This window comes from Rhipicephalus microplus, chromosome 3, assembly GCF_043290135.1.
Source record: "Rhipicephalus microplus isolate Deutch F79 chromosome 3, USDA_Rmic, whole genome shotgun sequence".
Lineage (NCBI taxonomy): Eukaryota > Metazoa > Arthropoda > Arachnida > Ixodida > Ixodidae > Rhipicephalus > Rhipicephalus microplus.
The window spans coordinates 247,924,051-247,938,546 of record NC_134702.1 but is presented as its reverse complement, the minus strand read 5'-3'; the positions used below and the strand labels follow the sequence as shown (position 1 = coordinate 247,938,546).

The 14,496-nt window shown below is 44.6% G+C and overlaps 1 protein-coding gene across 3 annotated transcripts in view; it reads right to left on the bottom strand.

Annotated features, from left to right (window-relative positions):
- Positions 1 to 14,496, bottom strand: part of LOC119161150 (rifampicin phosphotransferase) — a 586,004-nt gene that overhangs the window by 253,073 nt on the left and 318,435 nt on the right. For all 3 annotated transcript variants that reach the window (XM_075890885.1, XM_037413539.2, XM_075890884.1), the window contains 2 exons: positions 12,415 to 12,521; positions 9,555 to 9,627 (listed from right to left, as the gene is read on the bottom strand). In XM_075890885.1, coding sequence (XP_075747000.1) covers positions 9,555 to 9,627; positions 12,415 to 12,521 — 180 coding nt within the window. The remainder of the gene's footprint in view (positions 1 to 9,554; positions 9,628 to 12,414; positions 12,522 to 14,496) is intronic.

Genomic DNA, 14,496 nt, shown 5'->3' with positions numbered 1-14,496 from the left:
CGATGACGAATACTAATGCCAATGACGTTGTACGTGCTGATCTTCGAGTTCTCATTGGCGGACATCACGTTACAGCACTGGTCGACACTGGCACCGACTTCTCAATCATGCGACAAGAGCTCGCCGACCACCTTTGAAAGGTCGAGACACTGTGGACAGGGCCACACATAAGGAGTGCTGGTGGTCAGCTGAAGGCCCCCATGGGTAAATGCACCGCTTGACTTGGCATTGGGGATTCTAGCTTCGTGGACACTTTCATCCTGTTGCCAGACTGCTGTAAAGAGCTAACCTTGGGCATGGAGTTTCTTCGAGATCATGGCACCGTTATCAACATCTCTCAACGAATGGCAACGTTTGCGCACATCCATAAGTCGGCAACAGCAGCGAAGAACTACGCAACCGTTTGCGAATAGTCGCGATGTGACACTCCCACCGAGACCCTGCTGACTTGTGTTTATGTCCAGTGCGTGACCTTGCTACAAAGATCTGATAGCGGAGCACATAGTTGCTCTTTTGCTCACGCAAGGCATTTCCATCACGAGATGTGTCTTGGCGCTTACTGGTGGACAGGCAGAAGAGCTCCTCACAAACTTCTGCAACGAGCGCTGTCAAATCCTGAAATTGTACCACAATTGTTTACTACGACGATATAGACCAAGCCGGGGATTGCTTTGCTTTGCAACCAGATGACGCGACTGTTCCTTCCTCGAGAACTTTGTCGGTGGACGTCTGCTCCACGCTACCTCCGTCTGATAGAAAGCGCCTGCCTGAACTTATACACCAATTCGAAGTCTGCTTTTCGCGTACGTCAAAGGTCCAGAAAACACCGTTGACCAAGCACCGCATCATTACTGAAGACAACACGCGACCGATTATGCAGAGCCCCTACCATGTGGCTTCGAAAGAACGTGAGGAGATTCAGAAGCAAGTACAGAAGATGCTTGTGGATGATGTCATACAACCTTCGAAAATTCCTTAGGCGTCTCCCGCGATTTTGGTCAAGAAAAAAGACGGCAGCTTGCGCTCCTGTATTGATTATTGCAAGTTGAACCAAATCACAAAGAAAGACGTCCATCTACTGCCTCCCATAGATGATCCACTCGATCGGCTGCGTCATGCGCGCTATTTCTTTTCAATCGACCTCCGAAGCGGTTACTGGCAAATAGAAGTCGACGGGAGAGATCGCGGAAAAACGACTTATGTGACGCCCACTGGTGTTTACGAAATTAAGGTGCTTTTTTGTGTTGTGCTGGGTGCCAGCTATTTTTCAGCGTCTCATGGACACCATACTATCAGGCCTGAAGTGGCAAGCATGCTTTGTCTGTCTGGACGTTGTTATTGTATTTTCTGCATCATTCGAGGAACACCTCAGCTGTCTATTCACCATCCTCCAAGCCATATGCTCAACCGGCCTTACTTTAAAACCGTAAAAATGCCATTTTGGTTTCAACAAACTCATCTTCGTAGGCCACGTCGTCAGTCACAAGAGTGTTCAACCTGACCAGACCAAAATAGACGCAATAGCGCGATTTCCTGCACCACGTGACAAAAAAGGCTGTGAGAGGCTTCATACAGTTGTGCGCCTATTACCGGCGATTTATCGAGGACTTCTCGTCTATTGCGGCGCCATTGACACGACTCACTCGTGAGGACGTCCCCTTCTTTTGGGGTGAACAGAAGCAAACGGCATTCAATGAACTACGACAACGCCTGCAAACATCTCCAGTCCTTGCGAACTTCGACCAGGACGCCCCTACAGTACTTCGCACTGACGCCAGCAATGTAGGTGTGGGTGCGTTCTTGTGAAGTGGCAAGACGGCTGTGAAAAAGTAATAGCCTACGCCAGCAGAACTGTCTCTCACACGGAGAACTACTCGACCATCGAGAAGGAGTGTCTCGCCGTGGTGTGGGCAGTCATCAATTTTCGTCCGTATTTGTACGGCCACTCCTTCAAGGTACTCGCGAACGTCACTCTTTCTGCTGACTCACCAACCTTGAAGATCCATCTGGCCGTTGGGCGTGCTGAAGCCGAAGGCTTCAAGATTTCGACATGACCATCGTCTATAGATCTGGGAAGAGGCACACTGACGCTGACTGTCTCTCGTGGTCTCCAGTGAAAACTGTCACTCCTGATGACGAAAACTTCGACGCGGCATTCTTGGGAGTTGTCAACATGGCCACTACTGTACGAGAGCATCGCAGTGACCCTGAGCTCTTCCCACTCATTGAATATTTAGAAGGACGACGTAAGGACGTGCTGAGGTTATTTGCTAGAGGACTGCCATATTTTTTCTCACGAAACGATGTACTCTATAAGAAAAACTTCTCACCAACTGGTAACCCACACTTGCTCGTCGTGCCTGCCTCTCTTCGAAAAGAAATTATGGAAGCGTGCCATGATGAAGCAACTTCTGGTCGTCTAGGCTACACCCTACCATTGTTCCGACTACGATGCAAGTACTACTGTCCAAAGTTACCTACTGCTGTTAACCATCACGTGCGAACTTGCACCAACTGCCAAAGACGCAAAGCACCTAGCAGCAAGCCAGTCGTTCTTTTATACCATGTCGAAGCACCAGAAAAGCTCTTTACTTAAATTGGAATGAATTTTATGGGTCCCTTTCCAACTTCCACCACAGGCAGCAGGTGAAATATTGCGGCTACCGATTACCTCTCCCGTTATGCGGAGACTAAAGCTATGCAGCGCGGCACAGAAGGAGAATCCGCTCCGTTCTTCATTAAAAACACCATCCTTCGGCATGGCGCTACGACAGCAGTAATTACAGACAGAGGACCTGCTTTCAGCGCAGAGCTTTTAGAGTTCGTTCTCAGACTCAGCGGTACAGCTCACCGGAGCACAACTGCATATTATCCGCAGACAAACGGACTGGTGGAGCGCCAGAATAGGACCCTCACAGACATAATAAGCGTGTACGTTGACACGGAACATAAAATTGAATCAGATACTGCCGTACGTGACCTTTGTCTATAATAAATATTAATAATTGTAAATAATTAACACCACTCGTCAAGAAACCACTGGAATCACACCGCTCAATCTGATCTATGGTGGCATGTTGCCGCATGAATGTGACGATATCTATGTCGACGCCGAAAAATTCACTCAGCGCGCCGAAGAAGCCAGGCAGCTCGCGGGTGGGTGCATCTGTCATCAGCAGCATCAAGATGCACAACGCCACGACGCTAAGTTGATTAGCTACACATCAGGCGACAAAGTCTGGGCCAGGATTTTGATACGTCGACGTGGACTGTCTGTAAAACTGCTAACACGGTACTTTAGCCCATACAGCGTCACGCGACGCTTGAACGACGTGAACTACGAAGTTGTTCCCGACACTGATATTAGTTCTAAGTCGTGCACGTCGTGCGTATAAAACTGTTTTATTCGAGTTAATTAAGCTCCCGGTTACCATTTGGGTACGACCACTTCATACGCCTGGTATAGCACCTAAGGTGCCCATCAGGACGATGCCTCTTTCGGAAGGAGGCAAATGTCACGTGCTTACTCAAGAAAGACGATTTCAGTTGTGCATATGTCACGAAGGACTACGAAATGGGCGAAAAAGAAGAACTCGTTTGCGCGTTCTAGATAAATGATCGACCTGCTTCTTGTGCTGCAATCTCTGCGGCAAGACCTCCTTTTTGAAGTCGTGACAATATTTTCCTCCCAGAAAGAACTATAGCATGTTTCTTAGGGGCAAAGATACTCTTAGTCTAAGCTTGTCCTGCATGAGGCATAACCGGCAGATTCTCCTGAATAGTACAATAGATGACGCTGTCTTGTCACGATTTTTAGGCTCAGTTCCTACATCACGCTGGTAAAATAGAACTGTGTGCAGTGCGGCAGACGGACGCACGAATGATTGGACAGAGAGACAGACAGACAGACAGACAAACAGACAGACAGACAGACAGACAGACAGACGGACGGACGGACGGACGGACGGACGGACGGACAGACGGACAGACAGGTACACGCGCGGATGGAAGGACGAACAGACAGTTGCACAGACGGACGCATGGATGGATGGACGGAAGGGCAGACGAAAGCGCTAACGCACGGACAGACGAACTGGTGGATGGATGGGTGAGCGGATGCACGGACGGACAGACCAACGAACGCATGAATGAACGAACGCTTCACCACACTCAACATCAACCACTCCGTGCATATGCTTTGATTTTTTTTGCATGGCGTACTAAATTGCACCCATGTTGTCTGTCTTCTCATCTAAGTGTACTTTGCAAAAAAATAGCCATAATACATCGCTCTACAGAAGACGTGTTGCTTTTACTAGACATCCACGTCTAGCATGCAATTTATGTAGGCTCCAACTGAAAGTGTCTGCCATTTTTCTCACCTTATATGGGTATATTTTGTAGTGACTCTTTGAAATGCAAAACTAAGGTTGTATGGTTAGCATTGCGTACATGATACAACCAGTTATAACTACATATATATACTTTATATTACCTTGAAAATTTTTCCCCAAAATGTTACGGGCGTGAATAACTGAAAGTACACAAAGTGAACGAAGTAAGATAAAGTCGTGAAACTGAAAGAACTTCCAAAAACACTTACTAGAATATCTTTTGTGTGAGGAAGATACCTTGACAATAATTGAAGAGTGAGATGTGCCTCATGATGATGGATGGTAGCGCAGACAACGAACACGGACAAGAGAAGGCACATAGACACAACACAGCGCTAACTTTCAACAACAGTTTATTACACGCAGATCTCCGTGGTGTATGCGATCCACCACGCCAACGTCGCACGTGCGTAGCTCTAAAAACCATCAAATATAACCAACGCGCGTGTTCCAATACTTTACAATTTTATATTTTTCAATCTTTTTCTACTTTTTCTTTCTTCCTTTTATCCCATGTTACCACAAACCCTATCGCGAATACATGTAATCAAGTTCCTTATCTGTCAACACCACTGATGGGCTGCTCACACACGTGTCACCTAGCTCTGCAATTCTGCCGGCCTCCAATACCAACCGCGTCATCTCGTGCCTACTTCTATTGATTATAACCGTTTCCTTGAATTTCGGTGTGCAATTACATCTCTGGCAATGAAGGGAAAGAAAACCATCAGGAACAACACTATTTACTTTGTTATTGTGCTCGCGCAAGCGATCGTTTATGCATCTACTGGTCTGACCGATATAACACTTTCCACAAGTAAGTGGAATGAGGTATACAACACACATGATGCACTCCACAAATAGGTTTCTATGTTTCTTTTGGCATACATTTGATTTTCCCTTGTCTGGTCTTGTGCTTCTGCAAAGACTCACCAACTTATTGGGTGCCGAGAAAACTACGTTAGTGCCACATTTTTCCGCAATCTTTTTTATCCTGTGAGAAACCTTATGCATGTATGGAATTACGGCAAAACTTTCCTTTCTTGAGCTCACCCTATCCATCCCTTCACATCTTTTCTCCAGCACTTTTCTGTGCAATCCTTCAGCAACGGACACGACGAGGCTCTTGGGGTACCCGGCATTGCTTAGCCTCGAGACCTGTTGTCTGAAGCTTTCATTCATGAGGCACCGGCAGGACTTCTTTAGTGCCTCACTCAAGCACATCTTCGCAATGCCTCGTTTTACCAGTTTAGTATGCGCTGAGTGAAACTGTAGTAAAGGCTTACTTGCTCTGGGCTCGTAACACCAGCATGTCTTTTCATCTGAGAATTGAAAGTTAATGTCAAGAAATCTGAGCCTTCCGTCACATGGCATTTCAAAAGTCACTTCAAGTGGGTTAAGCCCCTCACGAAAAACGCTACACACGCTACTACATTGAGTAGCAAAATCTGCAGTTCTGTCATTGATAAACACTAAAAAGTCATCGACGTACCTAAATACGTGCACAACATTGTATTCATTTAGGCGTCCTGATAGCCTCCTGTCCATTTCAGCCAAAAACAAATTACTTAAAACTGGTGCTAAGCACGAGCCAATGCATACTCCTTGTTTTTGCAGATACAGGGTACCATTGTTTTCAATAAACGTTGACGACAAGTAAAACCTAAGTAATTCTAAGAAATTGTCGACGGACGTACCTGCTTGTGAGCTAAATCTAACGGCACCGTACTCATCGATGCATTCGCCAACACTTGTTAATACTGCTGATTGTGGCAGAGAATAGTACAGATCTTTTATGTCAGCCGAAAACGCTTTTAACCCTATGTTTTTTCGTTCCCTGACGAAACTTATCACCTGTTCCGAATTTTTTCTCGCATGATGAATTTAAAGAAAAGGCTAAAAGTGCTATTACGGCAGTGTTCAGCGAAAAGAAAAGTATTTCGATTGAAAATGTGAGGGGAAAAGCAATAGAACTTTGTAAGAGGATGAATCTAGAAGGTGTGCTTAGCGGTATCAGAAAAAGTAAAAATGACAGTCTGGATGTGTTCTTTAGTGCTAAAACGCATAAGGAAGGAGTACCGTTCAGAGTGATAGTGTCGGAGAAGGACACGTGGCAAAAAGCTGTAGCTGTGTATCTGCAAAGAACATTAAACTTGCTTGACATAAATGACCCCTTCCTGACAAAAAAATTCGGAACAGGTGATAAGTTTCGTCAGGGAACGAAAAAACATAGGGTTAAAAGCGTTTTCGGCTGACATAAAAGATCTGTACTATTCTCTGCCACAATCAGCAGTATTAACAAGTGTTGGCGAATGCATCGATGAGTACGGTGCCGTTAGATTTAGCTCACAAGCAGGTACGTCCGTCGACAATTTCTTAGAATTACTTAGGTTTTACTTGTCGTCAACGTTTATTGAAAACAATGGTACCCTGTATCTGCAAAAACAAGGAGTATGCATTGGCTCGTGCTTAGCACCAGTTTTAAGTAATTTGTTTTTGGCTGAAATGGACAGGAGGCTATCAGGACGCCTAAATGAATACAATGTTGTGCACGTATTTAGGTACGTCGATGACTTTTTAGTGTTTATCAATGACAGAACTGCAGATTTTGCTACTCAATGTAGTAGCGTGTGTAGCGTTTTTCGTGAGGGGCTTAACCCACTTGAAGTGACTTTTGAAATGCCATGTGACGGAAGGCTCAGATTTCTTGACATTAACTTTCAATTCTCAGATGAAAAGACATGCTGGTGTTACGAGCCCAGAGCAAGTAAGCCTTTACTACAGTTTCACTCAGCGCATACTAAACTGGTAAAACGAGGCATTGCGAAGATGTGCTTGAGTGAGGCACTAAAGAAGTCCTGCCGGTGCCTCATGAATGAAAGCTTCAGACAACAGGTCTCGAGGCTAAGCAATGCCGGGTACCCCAAGAGCCTCGTCGTGTCCGTTGCTGAAGGATTGCACAGAAAAGTGCTGGAGAAAAGATGTGAAGGGATGGATAGGGTGAGCTCAAGAAAGGAAAGTTTTGCCGTAATTCCATACATGCATAAGGTTTCTCACAGGATAAAAAAGATTGCGGAAAAATGTGGCACTAACGTAGTTTTCTCGGCACCCAATAAGTTGGTGAGTCTTTGCAGAAGCACAAGACCAGACAAGGGAAAATCAAATGTATGCCAAAAGAAACATAGAAACCTATTTGTGGAGTGCATCATGTGTGTTGTATACCTCATTCCACTTACTTGTGGAAAGTGTTATATCGGTCAGACCAGTAGATGCATAAACGATCGCTTGCGCGAGCACAATAACAAAGTAAATAGTGTTGTTCCTGATGGTTTTCTTTCCCTTCATTGCCAGAGATGTAATTGCACACCGAAATTCAAGGAAACGGTTATAATCAATAGAAGTAGGCACGAGATGACGCGGTTGGTATTGGAGGCCGGCAGAATTGCAGAGCTAGGTGACACGTGTGTGAGCAGCCCATCAGTGGTGTTGACAGATAAGGAACTTGATTACATGTATTCGCGATAGGGTTTGTGGTAACATGGGATAAAAGGAAGAAAGAAAAAGTAGAAAAAGATTGAAAAATATAAAATTGTAAAGTATTGGAACACGCGCGTTGGTTATATTTGATGGTTTTTAGAGCTACGCACGTGCGACGTTGGCGTGGTGGATCGCATACACCACGGAGATCTGCGTGTAATAAACTGTTGTTGAAAGTTAGCGCTGTGTTGTGTCTATGTGCCTTCTCTTGTCCGTGTTCGTTGTCTGCGCTACCATCCATCATCATGCAACCATACCAACAAGCCCAAATCGCCACCCTCATTGAGATGTGCCTCGTTTATGTTCAAGACAAGATGGGCTGAAACGGGTCGGGCCGGGTCTGGCCCAGACCATTCAGGGTCGGGCCGGGTTGGGGCGCTATTTTAAATACGGCCCGTACCCTGTCTGGGCTCAGATGGGCCGGAGCTTGAAGTTTTAGGGATGGGCCGTGCTCGGGCCGGGCTCGGGCCGTTAAAGTTCGCCCATGTAGGCACACACCGGCCAATTGTTCCGTGTCTTCACCCTAATAGCGAATACTACACCACCATCGAGAGAATACGCACGTGACGCTATCGCTCGCACCGACCACGCACGTTAGATCACCCGCACTAGACTCTGCTTCACAAGCAACCCAGAACGCTTTGTACGACAGCGGGAATGTAAACCTTTAGTTCTCCTCTAGTTCCCTAGTTCTTGTGTGGAGCAGTTCATCGTGGTAAATTGTCGGAGAAGTTACCATACCTTACCATATCGTATGACGGGTAACGCACGTTGCTCGCGAAGTCGTTCAAGTCTATGAGACTAACCTCTCTGCAAACTGCCCGAGTGACGTAGTCCACATCAACAAGTTGAAACCGTAGAACTTTCTTTCTGCTGATCACGTATGAATTGCACAGAAACAGCGCTTATACAGCATGAAGTGATGCTGCGTAGCTAGCGCAGGAACGGTGAAACCTGCGTTCAGAATACGATGAAATGAACTAGTTCGCCCACTGCGCGCGCTGTGCTATGTCTTGATTGGTGTCAGTGCACTCGCAAATAATCACGTCTCATCTTATTTTACGAAACATGAAGGGCCCATGACAGTCAAAGTAGGCATCGAAACTTTTACACGACATCAACTCGCAGGAATACACCAAAATACAGTGCGTACACTTTGTGTTGAATAAAAACTGCACTGCAATGTGAAAGCTGACGTTTAGTGACGCAGTGAAATAGATACCTTACAGGCATGCCTAATGTTCCCACGATATGTACACTATACTCGAATTACATGAAGACACCTATGCACCTCGTAAGACTTGGATCGGAATGCTGCATGTGCAGATCCTCACTGGCTGCTTCACAATAACGTGTATTTGCAAGTCATGGAATATGCTAGAACTCTTTTACTGAAAAAACAAAATAAAAGTGAATTGTGTTGTCATGTTTATTTTACACCGCCCTCGATATCGCGATAAGCGCTTCTTAGCTGATGTTACTGAATACTCTTCGAAATTCAACCTCTTTTTTGTCGCTAAAGTACCATCAAGAATCGCCACTTTCAATGACCTGTCATTTACATTGAGGCACCTGCTAACCAATAAAAAGTGATAAAGACAAGAATATTTACGTGCTACATACCTTGCTGCCGGCTATAATCCCAGTGGTGAATATGGCCGATCCCAGAGGGCTTTGAGCGCAGTTCACGACTTCCCTGCATTGCGTATATTTTTGTGTAAAGTTTGTGCAAACAGTGAAACAGCCTGCGAAGCGGCGTTTGGTTGTTAACATAAAGCCAAACAAGTCTCACTCAGTCATGTGCACTATGTCTATAAATGCGCCAGTGCGGCTTTATGGCTTCTAACATTTACTCTCTACAGCTAAATATAGCAAAAGTGATTTAAATGTAAGTGGCACATTCGTTCGCCCCCTCCTTAAAAAAATTCAAAAAAGCTGTGCAGGAGTATATGTACCAAATATTAAATACACTCCTCCTAAAGAATACAAGGAGTAGCGCGCAAAGAAGGGCATGGGTTGATTTGAAGTTCCGTTTATCAAGGGCACGTTGACGAATGTTAACACGTCCTTGAAAGTGAAGCACACCATGAATTCACTGTAGTTTCTGTTCCTTTACTCGTCCCGACCTCTTCTCGGAACAGCCACGGAGGTTCATCGCCACGCAACCTGGGGCCACGTGGCTTCGTCGCGCGTCTGCGGAAACACGTTCCGCAACATCATCACGTGATTGCTAAGAGAGTGTAAGCAGGTAGAGGCCAAAGCCTCTTATACAGCCACTTATGCAGGCCCGAACACGATGGCACGTGCAAGCGCATTCTGGTAAGGCTCGGGCCAGCTGCCGCGCATGCGCAGTAAGGGTAGTTACGCACACCGGACTGAGCTCTCCCATAACCTGATTCGCATCTAAACAAGCCCATGCGTCTCCAAAACGTAAATCAAAAGGAGAGGGCGATTCTTTGAGTATCGTATGGGTACGTAACCATACGCTGCCCTAGCGTTGCCACATGTAATGTAAACTGATTGACACATCAAATAAAATAAATAGTAAACGACAAAGCTGTGCCGTAAGTCCATAATGTGTATCTTGAATTTGCCTACTATACTCTGTTTCAGAAGTTCTCTTCCGAACAATAGAGGCAACAGGCCCCTCAGCCAACAGCAAGGCCGCTTAGCCCCTCCACATGTATTCATTCGTGCGCTGTCGTCTGCTCACCGTATTCACGGTGTCTGCTTTCTGAGTTTTAGTTGTTATGTCTAGTTTATAACTTAAAAATACCGTAATGCTAATAAACAAGCAAATAAACTGGGAACTTGAAGAAGTGTGATTATGTTCCTCTTCTAGAGATCGGTAGATGCTCAGGCCGGCAGATAAGTTCACTTTGCAGCCATTTTTCTTCGACGCTCCTCGTGGCTCTCGTATGCCTGTTTCTCCGTCGACGCGTTCGTTCGCATCTCCTGTTGCAATGCTTCTTTTCTTTCTTTTTTTTCCACCAAAAGAGGTTCCGTCGCGCATGAAATTCTGGGCTAGGTAGCATGTCCGATATTTGGAGAGACAGTGTTCTTGGCCTGAGGACACACTCCGAACACTGCCTCGGCGTGTTATACTTAGCAAGTGTTGCTAAGCAACAAGCATATCCCGATATTAAAGGCAAAACTTACCTAATGCGTTATTTTTAGAGTGAGATGAAACAAAGCAATGGCTGATTTTACAATTTGTTTACTGTTGTTATTGCAGTGGGAGTGTAGGAACAGTGAGTGCGGATCGGAGCGGGCGTTCTTTTTTGCATGGGTGCGGTCATGTCGATTTTTAAACAGGGTTATTGGCGGTAACCAACAAAAATAAATAATTGTATAAGAAATAAATGCGAAGAAGAATAAACGTATATTCTATAGACATCGCGTAAAACACAAAAGAAACGTCAATTCTAGCCAACCCTGTCAATTTTAAAACACTCGTGTACAAGACTACGTTTCGCTGCGCAAGGTTGTGGCTTTCTCACACCCCGTAGCTTTGGTAGTGCTGAACCATAGTGGGGAAGCAGAGTACAATTGTACCTGGTGGTTCTTGGTGTTTTATATTGTCCTGTCACAATGACAATTAATATTAGTTTCTTGGTAAACATCTTTCAAATTCCGAAAATTTTTAGTCACACGATGTCCCGCTTCGGCGTCCACGCTTCCCATACCCCCGCTTCACATGCTCGGCTGGTGTCGTGCCTTTTCCGGGGCAGAGAACCAATTTTTCTGGGGCAGAGAGTACCACTTTTACATTGGCCCACTTCCCAGCTTTTTTGAAGTTGTCGGAGATTCCATGTAGATAAAAAACTTCGGCGAGCTTATGAGGCCTCCATGTCTCAACCTTGGGAAAGGTCTTGTTTCGAGGTCTGAAGCATCTTGACCGAAATTTCCGCGATATAAAGTTTTGTGTGGTAGGAGTAGCCAGCATTCAAATGTCGCTCTGCTTGCGCCTTAAAATTAGCATTTATTAGCAGTTCACAACATTTCTGTAAAGCATTGCTACAGCGAAAGTCTACAATGCCTCTTTTCGCGAGCTTTGCGAGGTCAAAGGTGTTGTACGTTCAACAAGTGGGATTTGGTGAAAAACGAGAGCTATATACAAAAACCTGAGAGGGCTATTCACTTGCGACTAATGAGTTAAATTAAGGGGATTAAAGTGCTGCTTGATAAAGGTGAAGACATCTAGAGCAACAGGACATGGGGTCACAGAAGGGAAGAATTGGGAACTGTTAAACAAATTCACAATTGTGCATGATTCGGATTTCACAAAGGTAACCTAAAACGGTTGTGTCGAGTTCGGCTAAAAACAAGTAAGCCTCAAGCGCGAAAACCCAGTACTCTTTTTGATTCCACCAGCCAATGACAATGACGAGAAGGCATAGTTCACCAACGAAAGCGTTTCAATGAGAAAAAAAGGCTATGGTAGCCTTGAAACCACTCACGCAATCCAAAGTTTTATACTCACCCAATGTTTGCTTTCGTCAAGCATTCATCAGAGGTTCGGAATCCTTCGTCCAGCTCATGCATGAGCTCCACGTCCGTTGGCAGGTACAATGATGTCACTGGACGTGCCTATAACAGGTGAAGCATGACAGATACTTGGCTGCTTGAAAAACACGAAAAAAGGGCTGGCTTTTTGGAACCCTAGAAATGATTATTTTATGATGAAACCAAGAAATACAACTGTGGGACCATGCATGAGAGTGAAGTATATTAACGTATTCACGTACAAGTGGCTGTAATTATTAAAGCTTAATTTTTAATGTGCTACTTGGTTACAAGAAAAAAATGAATACCCATTCGACGTTTGTGCAGTGCAAGTAAACAACAAAACTGTAAAGCGAGCGCAACCACCTGGAGAACGCAGATATCGTTCTTTCGTCTTACTTCATATTGTTATTTTTCCAGGCTTGTTTTCTCTTTGTTTGGTTAGTTTGTTTGTTTCCTTGGGCTGATCGCTCATACCCACTCAGGGAGATTGGCCAGTAAAGTGTAGTGCAGTTTTTCCGTGGCCATTTTAACTATGTGTAATGAATTTGTACTATAATATGACTAATGTAAGGAAAACCACATAAAAAGAGAGCAAACGAGAAAAAAAATAGAAAAGTTAAGCTGAGGAATTGGGAGATTTTAGGCGTTGTGATTACCACTCAGCTGCGTTTACTTCACTTTGTCACGGCAGTAATGAATAATAATTATTTTATTGAAGATCACAAAGGTTTACGCTTGGTTGCCTGAATATAATCGCAAACGGCATTGAAAGCATCCCTGTGGCAATGTCCCATAACTGAGGCACCAAAGCTTAGCGCAGTTTCCACCGTCAATCTAACGCCTATATTCAGAAATGGAATAACTAGTAACCTTTTACGAAGTATAGCGTAGCGGCGACAATACAAAAAATAATGTTCTATTCATTTCATTTCTCCGCAGAATGCGCAGAGGGGTGATGTTGTCTGACCAGCTCTGTGTAGATATAGGTTTTGGGGAGGGAGGGGGACACGACATCGAAATTTAGTAATTAAAACTTCGACCTTTCTGGACTGGCTCCAGTGGGTGGTCGCCATGGAAACTTGAGGTGGTTATATTCTGTCCATGTAGTTACCTTTTTTACCGTATCAGTGGAGATCGCTGATTTTCAATATTTTATTGCTGTAATATATTCAACATCTGGCAGTATGGATAAAACTGGCCCATCAAGTGAGGCTCGTCCTAAGGAATCGGCCAATTCATTTAATCTTAATCCAGAGTGTCCCGGAACCCATAGTAACCTCAGGAGTCTCAACTGTGGGGTGCTAATGTTTGGAATGTCCTTAGAATTCAAGAGTTCTTCAAAGCTGTCAGAGCTGCACAAACTGAAAAAGAATCCGTCACTATGACTGTGGTGTTTTAATTTGACGGAAGTTTTCAAAGAGCTAATATAATTGCCACGAGCTCTGCTTCAAAAATTGGAGTAAAATCAGGCAGTCTCATTGAAGAGCACCAGTCAAGCGACTCAGAGGCAATGCCTACACTTGCCTTTTGATTATTTACTGAAGCATCTGTGGCTATTATATTTTTAGTTTCTGCATGCTCCAAGTAATCTAATAATATGTAATTTAAAAATTTGAGAGATTGTAACTTGGTGTTTTGGGGGAATACATCATCATACTCAATTAAAACGTGACAATTCGAGTCATTAGTCTCAATTACATTTCTAATGTTCACGTTTGTACTTCGTAAATTCTTTTGTACAAACATTATCTGAGATGTGTGAAACCGTCGCCAATGAGCAAGAAAGAAAGCGTCTGGGTTTGCAATAAAAGCATATTGAGATCTTTTTGCCGGTAAGCTTTAACGTTTTAAAAATGCTTGCACGGTAAAAACTGGAAATCGACAAAGTAGTGTAGGCAGGCTCGCTTCCTGGTACAGTGGGTTGATAGCCACAAACCTAGGGAGTCCCAGATACAATCGCTGTGCTTCTCGCTCCAAGACAACCAGAGGTTTTGTTTCATAAGCAGGGCCACCCGAGAATAATATGCATCCGAATTCCATGATGGGGCGCGTGTAC